General features: G+C 36.6%; 1 protein-coding gene across 1 annotated transcript in view; it reads left to right on the forward strand.

Moving 5' to 3' along the window:
• ARHGAP15 (Rho GTPase activating protein 15) overlaps positions 1-17,658 on the forward strand; it is a 602,381-nt gene that overhangs the window by 373,751 nt on the left and 210,972 nt on the right. Inside the window, exon 10 of the mRNA XM_082689352.1 lies at positions 6,022-6,120. Coding sequence (XP_082545478.1) covers positions 6,022-6,120 — 99 coding nt within the window. The remainder of the gene's footprint in view (positions 1-6,021; positions 6,121-17,658) is intronic.

Below are 17,658 nucleotides of genomic sequence, written 5' to 3' on the forward strand. Positions count from 1 at the left end.
CTCTAGAAGTAAGGTTTCTCTTTCCCAGTAGCACTAGAAAAAGCCTTAGAATTTCTCCACCGGATCAACTTGGGCCATGTGTTCATGTCTGAACATGAGGAAATTCATGTTTCTCCCTGGAGCTAAAGGTGGTGGAGTCAGCACCACTCAAACCAAATGGCAGCCAACACGAGAAAGGCATCATTCCCTAAGGAAAATCAGAGTGATCTTACCAGAGAATAGGAGGATAGTTGCAGGGCCAGGAAAAGCAATAGACATCCACCATACTTTTCCCAACCAGTGTCATCTGTGACAGTGGATCTCACTGTTTAACCAAGGCTGGCACTTTCTATTATGGGCAATAGAAACCTTCTGGCCAATGCTATGTTCATGCTCTGGTCAAGTTTATTTGGTTGCGATAAACAGAAGTTCACTCAAAAATATTCAAATAAAATAGGAGCTATCGTCACAACCTAGGGCATGTCATGACACCTCATGGAAGAGATAGATGATCTCTGGAGTTAGGCATCAGAAAGTGAGGACCTAGGGTGTGTCTGCTTCATTCACCTCTCTCTGCAAATTAGTTCCTGGACCGAGTCACCCATTGCACACAGCGATCTCCCCGTATGGTTGCCCCTGGTATCCAGTGTCTAAATCTAGGCAGTCTTGCTATTTAAGTCTTACTATTTACTATTTATGGCACTAACTACCTCAGTCTGTAGTATCCCACTTCTAATCATTGTGAGGGAGAATTTCATTGCCTTGGCTTGAGTTACAGGTTTGCATTTAATCACCTTCACCACAGAGATTAAATTCTTAATTCCAGAGCCATACTTTCTTGGGTGAGTATAGCCAGTTTAAAGAGAGGCTAGAATTAAGAAGACAATTTTTGGTTTTTCTGGTAACTAGTAGAAGCAAACATCTCCCTTCTGTCTAATGATGTTGATCATATCAAGACTCTTTTCTCACCAGGACACTTGGCAATCATAAGGGGAGTTTCTCAATGAGGTATTGCCTGTGCTTGGCTGGACCACCCAGTAAGTGGCAGTGATGCACCTCACCCACCTCCCACTTTAGAACCAAAAAGTAGCCAGTAGCACACCTCATCCCCTCCAGGGCATTATGGCAGAACACCCAGAAGTTCACGTTCACTCCTATCTACCCTGCTCAAGATGGGACCCAAATCCCACCTTCCTTTATAATTGATGAATTCCTAGCACTAAACTTCTTAATGCAGGAGTCCATTTGATCTTTTCACTTTTTTCCTCATGGTCATCAATGGCCTCTGAGTTGTCAAAATTCAATGAGAACTTTTCACCTTTATCTCCCATCATCCTTCTGCATCTGAAATGCTTATCCATGTTCCTGATAACCAGTCTCTTTATTCTTCTGCAGACTCTGAGGGTTCCTTCTGCATGTCAGTCTCTTTTACTCAAACAAGAAACTAAGAAGTCCTCTCTGGTAGGTTGACTCACCTTCTGCATCCAGTTAACAAATCCTACAAAATCACCCCTTCTTTCCATTGTCGCAGGTCAGCTTCTTGTCTTTTTTCTTTCCCTAAAGCCTGATACTTTGTAACTTTACATAGGATTCAATATTTTGGGGTCCATTCCCTCGCCATAAAATCAGGTTAATAGTATCTACCACCAAAGAGTTGAGGCTTGGTGTAAAGATTTAATAAGTTAGAATACATAAAATACTTTGAACCATGCCTGGCTTAATGTAAGAGTACAATGAAGCTTAACTGCTGTTATTACACAGCCTTGAGATAGCAGTAATCACATTATATCATAAATGTTTGTGAGAGTTACCCACCACCTCCCCAGACTATAGGGGATGCTTTATGCATCACTGCATTTTCTGGCTGGAGAACAGTGTCTGGCTTAAAGTGGGCATGTAATAAATAGTTACTGAATAAGTGAATCAATATTTGTATTCTTTACAATATCCAGCACATGACAGATGCTCAAGAAATGTGCACTGAGTTGAACTTGATAGAATTAAATGGATCTGGAAAGAACACAGAATAAAAACTGCCATCATATTAGGTAAAGCACAATGACTTCATTTTAAAGGGAGAGAAATTTCCTTTAGGACTCCTCCTTGAGGTGAATCTAAACTGATGCAAGATTTTACATTCCTAACAAATTTAGAATTGTTTTCTTTCTTTCTTTCTTTCTTTCTTTTTTTTTTTTTTTTTTTTTTGCTCACCAGTTTCAATTTCCATGTCCTGTTAATTCTCTTTGTTTTCATTCTCAGAGCATAGCTTATTTCACCAACAACCTGGACTCCTGTTAATGTCTTTATCAGTAAGCTACTGCTGCATAACAAACAAACACAAATCTTAGTGACACACAACACAAAACATTTATTTCTCATATGTCTATGGATCAAGTAGCCTGGGGCAGGTTTTAGTGGACAGATCTATTCTAAGTGTAAGGCCTCAATCTGTGCCATGTGTATTTATTCTGAATCCCAGACTGAAAGGGCAGCATCTATCCAGGGAAGTTCTTGGCAATAGCAGAAAGCAGTCAGGTGGGTAGAAATCTGTAATGCATTTTAAGGCCTCCATCTGGAACTGACACACTGTCATTTTTACTCACACTACTTTGTCCAAAACAAGTCTATAGCCAAGCCCAACATCAGTGAAACGGGAAAAATAAGTGTTACCCACTGTAGTGAGTTTTACCACACAGTCACATGGCAAAAGGGGTGAATGTACAAATCTACTTCAGAGAAGAGAAGAATCTTGAAAAATGATTACATTTACCACAACTCTATCCTGATTCTGGTCTCCATAACACCTTCCAAGGTGATCACATTAGCTTCTTAACTAATCTCCCTGTGTTCGATCTTCTCCACAATCAATCACAATTGGTTATGAATATTTTGGCTGTAGGGGATAGAATACCTAGTTTAAAAGGACATATTATCTCACATAGTAAGGAATTTGGAAAATAATTGTTTTAAGTTTAGAATTTTCACAATGTCATTAAGGTCTCGGGGGTTTTTTGACCTTTTTAAATCCTGTTTGCTTTTGTCTGCAACCTTGTTGTCTCATGGTGATAAGATTGCTGCAGTAGTTCCAAGCATCACATGATTGCACAGTGATGTTCAAAGCAGGAAGAAAAAGAAAGAGTTCCTTCATACACCCATTTTCTTTCATCTGGTAAAAAAGAGAGAATGAGAGAGAGAGAGAGAAATCTCTTGTAGCTTCCCAAGTCATTTCTCCTTACATTTGACTGGTTAGAGCTAACTAATTACCCAGAGCAGCAAGGAAGGAAGAAGTCAATAGAGAACATTTTCAGGCTCTGAATGGACTCTAAAAACAAGAAGTCAGGAGGGGAATAGTGTATGTATAAGATATCACTGGTGTCTGCACACTTTCAAATAATTTAACCTACCTAACTAAATATTTAAAACTTTTATAACACCATCTTCATCTTCTTTTAAAGCTTAATACATCAAGATTTCTGTAAACAAGAAAGAGTGACTGTTTCCCTCAGCACATCTCATTCCTCGCACCATTCTCCCCATCACTGATGTGTTTGTATACCTTCCTTCCATCTTCCCTAAATGGCCTTTTGTCACGTCTTTTATCTCTTCACTGGTCTTACTTTTCCTTGAGGATTTGTTTCTTCTCTGGGAAGTCTTCTGTGGGCACCAAAGGCTGGTCTGATGTCCTGCCACATGTCCAATAAATATTTGAGAAGTTGATTTGAATAATAATTTCCATTAGATGTTTTTATACTTTATAGCAATCCTTCCAGACTATAATTTCTGGCCAATTTAAATTATTCCATCTGAAGCTGTGGGCTGTTTTTCTTAAATAATAGTTTATGTCATTTTATTTTCCTATAGTGGTGGCTCACTTTTTTTGAACAAATCTTTGTTACTTGACCAAGTATTCAAACCAAATACCCATGATTATTTCCAACTTCTCTACACTCTGTTGATATGTTTTGGGCTTATCACCTTTTTGTCTCTTAGAAGAAAATGTATATTTTCATATTGAAATATATTCATGCTTTTGCTTTAATTACTTTCCTCTTTGCCAGGTTGTCCTTAATTCAAAGCCATCACCTTTTCTAAGAAATGAATGAAAAACATGACTTCCTTCAAGTCTCACCACATTCCATTTTGACTACCCCTTTGTAATATTTCACTTACCATTCTGTTATGCTGCATTTTGTTTTTCTCCCCACTTCCACTACACATATTTTTTAATGTATTGAAGACCTCCACTGATGATTAAGTCAGTGTCTTGATGTCAATCATTTAATAAATGATATTGAACTTCTAGTATATGTCAAACATTGTCTACTTACTAGGGACCCAGTAAGAAAGGAAATAGGTGCAGTCTTTATTCTCCTGCGTTTTGCATTCTAAGCAGGGGAAAACTAATCAGTAAGCACATCAATCTAATATACTAGGCAGAGATAAATGCTCTAAGGAAAGTAAAACAGGGAAGTATCATGGAGCGTTCCTATAGCAGTGGGGCCATTTTTAGAAAAGAAGTAGGTACGAAAGGCTACAAAAGAGACCTAGTGCAAGTTTCATGCAGAGGTCATAATAAGTGCAAAGTCCCTGAGGCAGAAGTGTGCTTGGCATAGACAAGACTCAGTAATGTGGACAGAGTGGCTGCAGGCAAGTGATGAGGGGGAGAGAGGAGAGAGGAAGCAAATGAAATCAATTAATGGATGGAAGGGCAGGTCATGTATTACCTTGGACGTTGTAATAGGGAACTGGAGTTCACTTTGAGCAAGACAGGAAGTCCTTGAACTTACCAAGTATTTGATTCACTATCAGTAATAAATATCTATGCTATTTTAAAAAAATCTGGAAATGGTGGTGATGATTACACAAGAATGTACTTAATGCCACGGAAATGTTCATGTAAAAATGCTTAAAATGGTGAATTTTATGTTATGTATAATTTACTGCAATAAAAAATATCTGTGAGTGAATCCTGTGGGCCAGAGTCTATGGTAAGCACTAATGACTCTGCAAACACATAGAGAACGTAGACACTCCAAATCTGCTTTGAGAAAATACATTCCATATATCATAAATGTAAGTACACAGTGCAAGGTAGTATAAATTGTGTTTCAAATGAGAAGACTAGGCTAGGATTTCAGAGTGTGTTCTCGGAAGCATTAGTCTGGAGAGATGCCCTTTGAAATAAAAGGATCTTACTCAAATAAGTTTGGGAAATCGTGCGTCCTCCAGGCCTTTGTGGAGATTCCCAGCGCAGACGGGCCTGTCACAGGCTGTAAAAATACACATGAAAGAAACCTGTTTAACTTTGTTTAACCCAACATTGCTAAACCATTTTGATCACAGGCCTTTTTTCCCCAAATTGCCTATCAACATCCTGAGGAACTGGTATTCCAAAGAACCGATGCTAAAGGAGACACAAAACCGAGAGAGGAAGAAAAGAGTTTGTGGATAAAGTGTGGTCAGAGCTGAGCTATAAAGGAAAGGGGATACTTAGATGAGGGAAGAGGAAGGGCATTTGAGGCAGGAGAGATGTTAAGAAATCCACTTCAAAGTAAATCTCCTGGAACTTGTCTCTTCAAAGATCATTGATCCACTGAACAAATCTTCTAAATATACTTAAAAAATTAAAATTTTGGTGATCATTAACAAGTTTCTTTTAAAACACTCAAGACACCAATTCATTAAGATTAATGACTTTGTAGAAGTTTTCTTAATTCATTGTCATTATTTTATAAACAACAAAGTTATGCCCAGAGAGACTATAACTTACTCTGTCATCCTGGCCTAATCGATGGCAGAGTGTTCGTTTTCTTTCTCTGGGCCCAGAGTCCTGTTCCATAAAGGAGGGAGTTATGGCCTTTGTATCTCTGCAGTAGACCCTTTGGAATTCAAGCAAAAAAAAAAAACAAAACAAAAAAAAAAAAAAACATGATTCCTATGCAAGACACAGATTTCAGCACACAGTGGATATGGAAACAGAATCAAATTAAAGAACAACGCAATCTTGGATTTTAATGAAGCTCATCTTTGTTTCTTTTGCAGATCAAATTTTTGGCTCTCATCTGCACACAGTGTGTGAACGTGAAAATTCCACAGTTCCACGGTTTGTAAAGCAATGCATTGAAGCTGTCGAAAAAAGAGGTGGGTAACTGAATATGCAGCAACTTCCCCCCATTAGCACACCGTCTAAACAACCAATGCTCAAGTTAACGGTACCACTTGATTTGTCTGGGAAGCCATGCAATTAAAACTTGACTTTTGTTAATCGGTTAAGAGGATCAAATTTCTTATTAACTTCAGTTTGTTTTTACAATAGGGACATCAGTAATTCCCACTAATGTTCTTTCTTTTTTTTTTTTTTTTAATATTTTGTCTGTCTGACATGCTGTTGATTCAATTGCAAACTTCTTGTTTTCAAGCCAGTGATAAAACATTCATAAAATATCAGCACTCACAGTGTTAGAACCCTCCTAACATTCATGCTGGTAGATGTTGTGCCAGAACAATTTTTGGTAAGCCCCCAACATTACCCAAGTGAAGCAAATAGCATTCCTACTTGCAAACAGTGATATCCTGTCTTCCATGTGTTTCTGTTCAGTATAGAATATGGCTAACTGGTTCTCCTAGAACAATTAACAGATGCACCTCCAGTGTTAAGACGACCTTTGAATCCTATTTTTCAGCATTCTGTTTTTCATGCAAAATTATTTCATCTTACCACAGGGAACAAGACAAAACCCAATTGACTCATCATTTCTTTGCTGGTCTATCTGTGGGGTGTTTTTCCTTCAGACTATGACTTCATTCATTCAAGGTCATTTTCCCTGGAAGATACATACAGTAGATGCAGAATCTCAAAAAATGTATTGTATAAAAATGTGAAGTTTCATCACCATCTGTTACAAGTTTACAACATATTCCCAGGATCTAGGGGGATATATATCATGTAAAAGATAGAGGTGTTTTCAGAAAAAGAATTGGTGAATCTATTCCCATTTCCAGCTCCCAGTCTCTTAAAACAATAGAACCAAGGGGAAAAAAGTCTTTACCAAGTTATCTAGTAGGAAAAAGCCATTTTAATTCTCTGAATGTTACCTGGCTTTATTATAGAAGCATAATAAAAATGGCCTGCAATTTCCAACTCCTGGAAATTCATACTTTAATTATACTGTAAGGACAGCCTTGGGATCCTATTATTCCCATATCAGTATGGAATGAGAGAATAACAAGAAGGGGACGAGTGGGTAAGGAAAGTAGATAAAGAAAGGTGGCTTTGGGGGAAAGCGTATCAACACATCAGAGAGGAGCCGAGAGCTCACAGAGGGCAGAAAACAGTAAAAGCAGAATGAAGGCAAGGAAAGCTATCTGTGAGGAATGGAGTCATTTGGAGTTTAGAGAGAAGTGTGTTTTTATTGCATGTTGCAATCTCATTTAATTTTATAAATTCATAATTTAGGAATAAATATTATTTAATAAGTACTTAAAGCCAGAATGGATCACTGATAATGTTATAATGTTATTATTGCCAATAGCTAAATTATCATCGTTTCCAGGAAATCTTCACCCACTTACTAATACTCAGCACCGAGGTGTGAGCACTATTATATTAGAGCAAATATTCGAATAGGACTTTGGGGGAGCTGCACATAATAAGACATGTGCACAAATAATAAAAGGACTCTGTACCTCTCTATTTATGTACATACCAGAGGCAAAATGAAAACGCTGCTAGATACAGCCTAGTGGTGTGCAGATACCATAATACAGTAGAGTAGGAAATACCTATAAATAGAAACTGTATCTTCTGTTCACGGCATTTTGTTGGCGATTTTTAATAAAATAAGACAATGTTTTTGCTGACAGCAGCAATCATATCTGGCATTATATTTCATTGTCCCAATGTTTACTCTTAGAATGAATTTGTAGATCCAGCACTAAACACGCGCTAATCACACATATGATTATTAAAATAACTCCTAAGCATTTTAATGAAACTCAAAGACTTTACAATTCCACAAAGCAACTGATAATTCAGAGCACTTTGGCAGTGGCAGCTTAAAGGAACTCTATGGAAATATTCAATAAAAACTCAGAAGCACGAAATAAACCTCTCCCATCATGGTAAGATTTACAAATGTGTACTTTTGATTATATTTTTCTATGATCATTTTGCTGGATTAATATTCTTACATTTATACGCCAATTCTATTTACTCAAAGTGTTGTTTTTACTAAATTCTGGCAGAAAGCACCTTAGGACAGAAATAATTTATGTGAATCTAAGTCCAATGTTTATGCAGGCTTCCGATGACATTTTGTGCCGGGGTTGGTATTAGGAAGTAGCATATAAAGGTGCCAAGTCTCTCAGCACGGCTGGGACTCAGCATATCTAGAGCCCTCCTTCTAATGGCCAGATCCTCCTCCAGCCAAGATACTCAACTGCAGAGTCATGGGAAATGCTTATGGACCAGTTATGGGAAAGGCACATTTAATGAAAAGTGTGTGTTTACTCTCAACAGTCTTAGGGAAATGGCCTCAAAACTCACTATAGCAGGACACCGGGTGTTATAAAAAGATTTCTTTCCTTTCTCTCTTTTTCTCTTAAGATTATTTCCCTTACCTTTACAAAAGAATCATCTGTAAATTGTAACCATATTTTTTTAATGCTTCTCACATGCTTGATTTTAAATGAAACAGCATCAGGAAGGCAGATCTCACCATTGATTCATAGATTCATTGATTGATTGATTGATTGACTCATTCATTCATTCAGTTATTTGTCTTACTTGCTTGCAATTGACAGACCAAATTGTTCATGCTCCTGTAGTCTACCAGGGAAAATCTACCCAGTGCTTGGCATAGTTGCATTCTTTAATCAACCCTAGTAAAGTGATATTAGTCACATTTTAAATTTTACATCTCACAGACATGCCTAGAAGAAAATCTATTAGTGAGCCGAATGTAAACCAATTTAGCGAATCACTTGTTTAGTGTGTTTCCTTATCTTGATTTGGTTTCCTTTATTCCCTTAAACCACCAGAGCATTCTCCCCCTCACCGACTATTATAACCAGATTAAAGTTATTTCTGTGGTTTCTGACCTTGTCTGCTCAGCCTAGAGAACATACACAGAGCTTGGAGGGAAACTGTAAAGGAGCATGTTAGTCTTTAAAGCTCTTCCAAGGGGTTCGTTCACGCTCCTGTTGTCTTTACAGTTGTAGAGCGTGAGTAGCGTAAGCAGCCGAAGGTTTACGTTTTTTCTTCCAAAGCAGTTTCCATGCAAATATCAAGTCATTGTTCAGCTAATGCTCAAAACATATGATAAAATGACCCAAAGACTGAGGTCATCCAGTACTTTTCTTTGAGGTCCGATGCAGCAAGCATGCAGAAGGAGGCATTGTGACATACTGGGAGTATGTAGACCTAAGCAGAGAAGTCCACCTTTCACTACTTTGTAGAAGATTTTGTATAGCTTAGGATGGCCCCAAAGTGTATAGAAATTGTTTACTTAAAAGTAAGGTGAGGTGTATTGCTCAGAAGACAAGGGCTTAAGAGATGTGACTTCATGTATATAGTTCACCCTTGGTGCAGTTGGTATTAAGAGCTTAACCTGTAGTTCCCTTCATGTAAAGCGTGTAACTGGCTGACTACTCTGGGAAGATGTGTCTCTGGGGAAGAGCCCCCACACAGTACCTAGCATACTGGAAGCACTCAGTAAATCCTGGGTGAATATGTAACACATACGAAGAGTTTGTTGCATCCAGCAACAAGTAGGTCTCTAGTGCCTACCCATGTGTCAGTTTCCACACTACCAATTGAGTATCTAGAGGAAATAAACATTAAGCAAAAGGACAATTCACTGAGTACCAAATGATGATGAGTGTTATGAAAGAAAAGAACAGGTACTAGAAGAGAAAATAAACCTTATAGTATTCTTTTTTTTTTTTTAAGGTAAAAGGAGTTTGTTTGCTTAAACAATCACATAATAGTGAGTGGGGGGAGAAGGAGAAAGGGCACAAAATTGCAGTTATATAGGATGAATGAATCTAGATATCTAATGTACAGGCATGATGACTATAGTTATTCTAAGACAGTGGATTGCAGGTGCCCTCATCTCACATACACACACACACACACACACAAATTAGTAGATATGGAAAGAGATAGTAGGTAATTAGCTTGACTGTAATAATCACAGCAAATCATCATGCATACCTTAAATATAACCAATATACTAAATAAATTATGAAATATTACTTAATACTAAATATACAATTAAATATATTTTAAATGGCAAGATCAACCCTGAATAATAGACATATATTTGTCTGGCTTCAGCCTTCTGCTGAGAGCAGAAGTTTAATTGTACCTTATTTCCCAGGGTATTTTCCTCACATAGCATACCAATGCAATATAAGGAGTCATTTCATGTGAGATATCTGAAAGACAGTCCTTTTCCACACAACAATACCAAACTTTACCAAAGACTTCTTTCATACGTAATGGAGTTAACTAAATGAATAAGTATATTTCTATTCTAAATATATTTTTAATATACCTATATATGTTTGTCTATAAGGGAATAGGACTCTTTAAAAAGGTTAATTTTGTTTGGACAAGCATTCATCCTTTGGAATATGGTTTAACAACACATTCTTCTTCCATGAGCCTCAGTCCTAGTCAGTATGCCCCCAGACTACCCACCAGCATTAAAATGACACCTGGAGATCGGTCACAAATGATGTGAATGTACTTAACACTACTGAACTATACATTTAAAAATGGCTAAGATGGTAAACTTTATATTATGTGGGATTTTTTTAACCACAATTAAAAATCAATGGTATCGTGTCTTGCAAATTTGATGATTCCAGCTATAAGCTACTCTTGGCAGATGCTAATCAACAAGTTTGTCCTCTTTCTTGTTTCTGGAACTCAAAATACTATGACAAGAATGATACACAAAGTTACATTTTTGACTTGGTGCCCAAAAGCCACCCTGAGATCCATAACCTTGTTTTAAGGATTTAAGAAAGACCTTTAGTCTACTTCTGAGAAGGTCCTTAGCCTCGAAAACTTTATCTCTCAACTTGACTTCTTAGCAGCTGTTATATTTTTTTTGCTGTCGTTTGTTTGACAGGATCCAGTTATAGGTTCCGATGTCTGTTTAAAGAAACAAGGAGGCTGTTGGCTTTAAAATTCCCTCATTGCTTGTGTGATCAGCATTTTCCCAGGCTTTTCTACATAGTTTGCCAAGCAAAGGGACTGACCTTTTGTAGCAAACACTTTTTCATTTCAAAATGCTCACTTTGATTTTTGTCCCATTTTATACTCATTCCAAACTGTTTACAACCCACTAAAAATGACTGTGAATTATATGTTTGTGTAATGGATTCCTTTTGTGGTCAGAGTGGAATGTTTACTTTGAACAATTAGTTATCTTTGGGTAGATTATAGTGACTTGGAAAAAGAATGGCTAAAATTATTATTATACCTTAACTATTTCTTTTTGGTAATTCCTCTGCTATTACATGAAGTTTGAGAGAATGTCACATCAACAGGCCCATGGCATTGTAAATGTAATCTATTTCTCCAATGGGGGAATATTTAGACATAATTGTTAATATTATATGAAGGTATAGTTATATACTAACCTAGGGATACATTTATCTGACTTCCAAAAATTCAGAACATCAAATATACATAAATACATGGATCTTTAAATACATAAACTAAATCCATGGATATTCATGTTATATAGATATGTCAGATTTGCATATTAGGTAAGGTATGCACATGTATGTATTTATTATATTATATACATATTATAAATACATGCTATATTATAGCATAGCTATTATGCTAAGACATACCAAGCATTATACTTATGAATATAACTTCCTTGATTCTCGATTCAGTGCACCAGTCTGTCTCTTGAGATCCTAGCAAGTGCTCACTTGCAAAAATAAAACTTTACAAAGTCTTTCCCAGTGCCTGAGAATCCAGACCCCTAAGGTACAGATCAAATTGCCTTCACTAGACAAGCTTTGCTCCCAGTTCTGCTAATTCTGTGCTGTTCATTCTTTCCCACTTTGGGATAATCTATTATGGTTGGATCCAGGCACGCACGAAAGGCTGATACTTCCATGAGGAATGTGCAATTTGTACTGTTTAGTTTGTGACGAGATTCTTGAAAACTTTTATGATTCTATCTTGTTCCAGAGAGACTTCTGCTTGCTAGTTTTATAAGCAGTGAGTGAAAAAAAAAGTAACAAAAACAAAACAAACTGATAAAAATTACATGCTCCCAAAAAAAAAAAAAAAATTCAAGAACTCAAGATAAGCACTTTTTCTTTTTCCCCAGAGAATATTTGTGGACTGGACAAAAATGTTTCTGAGGAGGGCACTGACCTGTGTGTTGCCTTTTTTTTTTTTTTAAGTGCTTGCTTTTCATGCCTAAAGTTAGGCATCCACAGTTAGGCAATTACTAAAGAACCGATCCTCAAAGCAGCTCTGTGCAAGTTTGCAGCGAATTCTCCTTAGAATTTCTTTCTGAGTTAAAATTAAGCCCAGTTTCATGTTTTTGTGTTTTGTTTCATTTTGTTTTGTTTTGGTGCAATACCAGCGACAGCCACCTTCCTGACAGCCATAGTGTTGTGCTGGGTCCAAGTTGGAATTGGCTCTTCGGGGTAATCGTGCTGGGGCCTCTGTGTTTGTAAGAAAGCCACATTCAGGGCTAAAGGGGAAGACAAAAATCAAAAAAGAGTAAACAGGAAGCAGCCAGCAAGAGTATAAAAGAGACACTGGAAAAAGACAACCAGAAGAAATCAGAGATGACAAAGTGGAGAGAGAGAAAAAAGCTTCATTTTGCAATTAAGAAAACAAATGTGCATAAAAGGGCACTCCTGTGAGGTCCCTTCATGAAGAGAAGATGGTGACAGAGCCAGTTGCCAAGTCAACTATAGTTACCCGAGACCTGCTTCTTTGTTTCAGAGAAAGGTGTTCCCACTCGAGAAAATACTTTTAAGTTTGATCTGGCAGTGAATGGCAAGCTTACCCTGAATGTTCACAAATTCTGCGTATACACATGGTTAGGAATCAACTCACTGTACTTATTGGTGACATTTCGTGGATTTTATCTACATCGAGCAGTACACAACAGTCTTATTATCAGAAAGAGAGCTTAAACATAACAGAAGTTAATGGAGGAATAAATGTGCAGTTCAATAACCAGCAAGGCTATCTAACGTATCCAGCAATGTGGCTCTGGTCAAATCAGTCAGTGGATATTCCCACACTTTTGCTTCCAGAATGCATGAAAATAAATAATATCTCTTCCCAGATAAAGCCTGAGTCTAATTTCCAACCTCCACCCCCGTTCCACCCACATGTTAAAGTTTAGGTTCTTACCATACTTTCCCTTTGAGTCAGTTGGAAGGAAACAGAGCCAAAATTAATGCCCTAGGAAATTAGTCTCTTATTGTGTGAATGGAGGATTTAAATAATGCAACACCTCCTCATGTCAAGATGTAATAGTCCAAAATATCCTATAGTGGTGTCATTTATATGATGAGAGTTCTGGGTCTGGAAGTTTTTCTATTATAAGCCCCCATATTCAGAAGTTAATAGTTCAACCATAAAAATAATCTTGGCTGAAAGTTGGCAGGATGTTTTAGCCTGGAAGCAAATGTTTACAAAATTTGAAAAAAAAAAAAATCACATGCATTTGGAAAGCTTTCAGGTTTTCAATAAAAAGGCGCAAAAAAAAAAAAAGAAAAGAAGGCAGACAGAGATTTTTTTCAAATATTTGTTGCCCTGGGATTCAAAAATGGATCTGTAGTCTTTAAATAGAATTTTAAAAAATTCTTGTTGCATAATGTGAACCAACTGATTAAAAAATAAATTATCAAAAAAATTATCATGCTCTCACAGAGCATCACTTTGTTTTGTGAAATAATCTGTTGTTTATCGGTTGAATGAGAATCTATACATTATATTTTTATAAACATTTCTCTAGAGATTAAAAATTTGTGATAATTAAGAAATTTTTAATTAATTCAGAAAGCTCTGAAGGAGAACAAAATATTATACTCTTTTGTGGGTTTTCTAATAAGTAATGTTCCCTTTTAAAATGTCTAGGAATTTCTTTTTCCAAGGAATTTTCACACTTTCAAGTGAAGTGTGCCAACTTAAGCACTAATCATTGTTCTACATATATATTTTAAAAAGACATACAGATTCCAGAAGTAGTTCAGTAGGTCCATACAATTGAACATGGCATATTTTCCTCTGTAGAATGCTTTAGAGTAATTGACTCATTCCCCTGAAAAGATGCCGGTCTTACAGATTCTTCTAAATTCTGTGAAAGGTTATCTTACAGTCTGTGGGAATTAGAAGTGTGTGTTTCTTAGGTTCAAGTTATCTTTTCTTTGTTAGTTTTCCACCTTTTTGCTGAATTTTGTAATTTTCAAGCCACTTCCTATTTTTAGTGCAGGCAACAACAACAAAAAAAAAGTCAGGAGCAGGACACTTTGAGAAGAAAAACTGCGAAACCAAAATAGCTCTAAAATGATATTGCTGGAAGAGTTCTTGAGCTTATAGTAGATTGCAGGCCCAAAATGTAAAATCGCACAATTTTTTATTTAATAATAAGAATGTCCTGAGTTTTAGAGTGAAAGCACAGCTTACAGGAAAAAAAAAAAACAAAAAACAGTTTGAAACGTTACCCTCACTCCATCCTGTGTTACTTCCTAAAGAGGGCATGGATTTATTTTTAACTTTTCACAGTACCTGGCACATAACAGATTCTCAATAAACGAATGAATGGATAAATTACCTTCAACATTGCCTAAATCTTTGTGGAAAGCTGTGCATCATTGTTACAGCTGCATATGGTTGAAGCTTAAAAAAAAAAAGAAAAGAAAAGAAAAAGAAAAAGAAAGAAAAGAAAAATCAATGACCAACAGTTGATTGAAGGCAACTGTATGATTTGCTTGGTTTCCCAATCTGTTTTCTAAACATGTAAACCATTCTGATAATAGTGTATTATGTCGTTCTAAACGATATTATTTTCTATCTATACTCAGCTACACCAAACATTTGAAGGTATGTTTCCTTAAAGATTTTATGTTCATCAGTTTTGGGGGACTACATTTAAGTGCACCATGCAGCAGCTAATAGAATACCCATTCTCTACGCGTTTTATCAGAGGAAGTCATATCCCATTTGACATTGTTTCAGCACCAATAGCCTGCTGTTTTTAATCAAGTAATTGAATGGCAGCTAAGACTACAAGTGACATGCCTCGGAATAGTCAGGAGTTAGGCGCAGGTCTCAAAACCACACAGAAAGTAGAGCACCCTAACTTTTCCTCTAATTCAGACTTGGACTAACATGCTGCCTCTGTTCCGTGTTAGTTTACTTCCTGTGAACATCTCACCTTCTTGGTTCAGTGTTTATTTTTTACATAAACCTGAGGAAAGTTTTATCTTGATGATAATCTCTTGAGTTGAAAAAGTCTGTCAAAGAATTTGAAATAAGATAGATAGATAGATAGAAAGATAGATATACATACATATATATTTATAGTCAACCACACAGAACTATCAGTTGAAAACTAGTTAAGACAGGCTACCAATACTCTAAAATCTAAATGATTTTGCGATTGGATATTGATTTCATTTTCTCCAAATTTACTTCATGACAGAAAAGTTAAACTCTGCTAACATGATGAAATGCTCTCTAAAGACTTTGAATATGTAAGTACCATTAAAATAGGACTGTTATCTTTCTTGTCTTTCAAGGGACTATCTTCTTTTTATGTTTTGCATTTATACTGTTTGGGTTAACAACTCTTTAGTGTCCCCACAGGGCGGTAGAACACCTAGCAGACAGTATTGTAATCACTGTAGTACGGTTTCTTTCCTTTCATCTTAAAGATCAGCAGTTGGCCTGTATTTGAAATTGCATGGCATAATATTGGAGTCCATGTGCTTAGCCCAGAGTCTGACAGCCTAAGTAATGTGTGTTTTCCTCTGGATTTAATTCCTGACTCCAGGATTTCTCTAGCCATTCTTTCAGTGTAATGTCAATGATACCAAAATCTTCAATGATTTCTTCAATGACTTCAAAGTTCCTATTTCAGAATGACTTCTCAAGCTATGTCTTATTCTCAGAGATGAGATCTAAGAACAGGCCTTCTTGAATTTTCCTCCAGCATCTCAAACTCAACTTCTTCAAACTGCATTTATGACTTTCCCTAACAAACTTATTCGTCCTTCTATATTCCTTAACTGAGTCAATGGCATCATGGCCTGTTTTTCCCATTCTTTTCTTTCTTTTTTTCCCCCCTCCATTCTTCTAAGAAGAGATATGTTGGATAATTTCTACTGTTCTCTCTACTTACACAGAGCATTATTCACCAAGTCAAATAATCTCTCCTTTCTTGCTATCTCTTGAATTTGATTCTTTCTGTCATATGCTATGGGCTTGATTAGAATCCAGTAATTTCTTTTGAGAAAAACCTCCTAATTAATATCATTGTCTTTGTTCTGTTTTCTGTCCAGACCACCTTTTTAATCATGACAACATTATACCTCTTGAACACGAATAGAATTATGTTATGCCTTCTTCAAATATCTCTCCAATGGTTTCTTTTTTCCATCAGTATAAACAAAATTCCATCCTAATTATCCCCATAAACATTTGACCTCTGTCTACTGTCCAGTTTCATATTCTCATAAGCTGCTTCCTATGTTCCAGGAATATCAACCATCAAGTTTTTCCGAAGGTTGATATTTTCCCATGGGCTGTCCCCTCTCTCTAAGAACCGTCTCTTTGCCCATCCATCTGCCAAATTCATATTCATCCTCTTGTACTTAGCACAGGAGTCCCCTTCATCAAGGAATATTCTCTGATTTATATCCTCAACCACCCCTCTATGGTCTCTTGAACATTCTTAGGATTTCTCTCTGCAGTGTTCTAATGAAAGCTTTGCTCTCCCCAGTATAGTCCTTATTGCATGGGGCTGTGATAGCTGATGTCTTTACCTGTTTTTCTATCTAAAGTATGAGTCCAAGAGTCTAGGGATTGTGTCTGGTTAATTTCTGTCTCATCAGTGCTTAGCATACCAAAGCTGGCATATGGTACAGGCTCAATTCACGATGAATAGATGGATATTATCCAAAATTCCTTTTCATCCATCTATCCATGCATCTATCCTTAGGGAATCAAATCCTGTAGGCTGAAGATTCATTGAATTGATAGGGGAGATAATGATTAGATAACACTTGAAGCATAATTTGAAGTCATATTATCCAGAAAGAAGAGAAACTACCTTAAAAGTGAAAGTAAGGATTTTTTTTATTGTTTGTAGCATGGCCAATATGTATTTACACTCATATCAATATCTATATCCATATCTATATCTATATGACACACCATATTAGTAATAGTCTACAATAGGATAAGATAAGACAGAAATAGAACAATGACTCTGGTGTTCAGGACATGTTTTAGACAAAACAGACTTTCTTATCCTTCATAGGGTGAAACCAGTCTCTCAACACATAGTGTTAAATTATTTTGTGAACCTGAACCATGAGGGATTCAACTAACTATAGCCAAATTTGATGCTTTTGAGATCTAACAGTATCATAAGAGTAGGACTATCGTCTTTCTGG

The sequence above is a fragment of the Mustela nivalis genome (assembly GCF_964662115.1).
Source record: "Mustela nivalis genome assembly, chromosome: 11".
NCBI lineage: Eukaryota > Metazoa > Chordata > Mammalia > Carnivora > Mustelidae > Mustela > Mustela nivalis.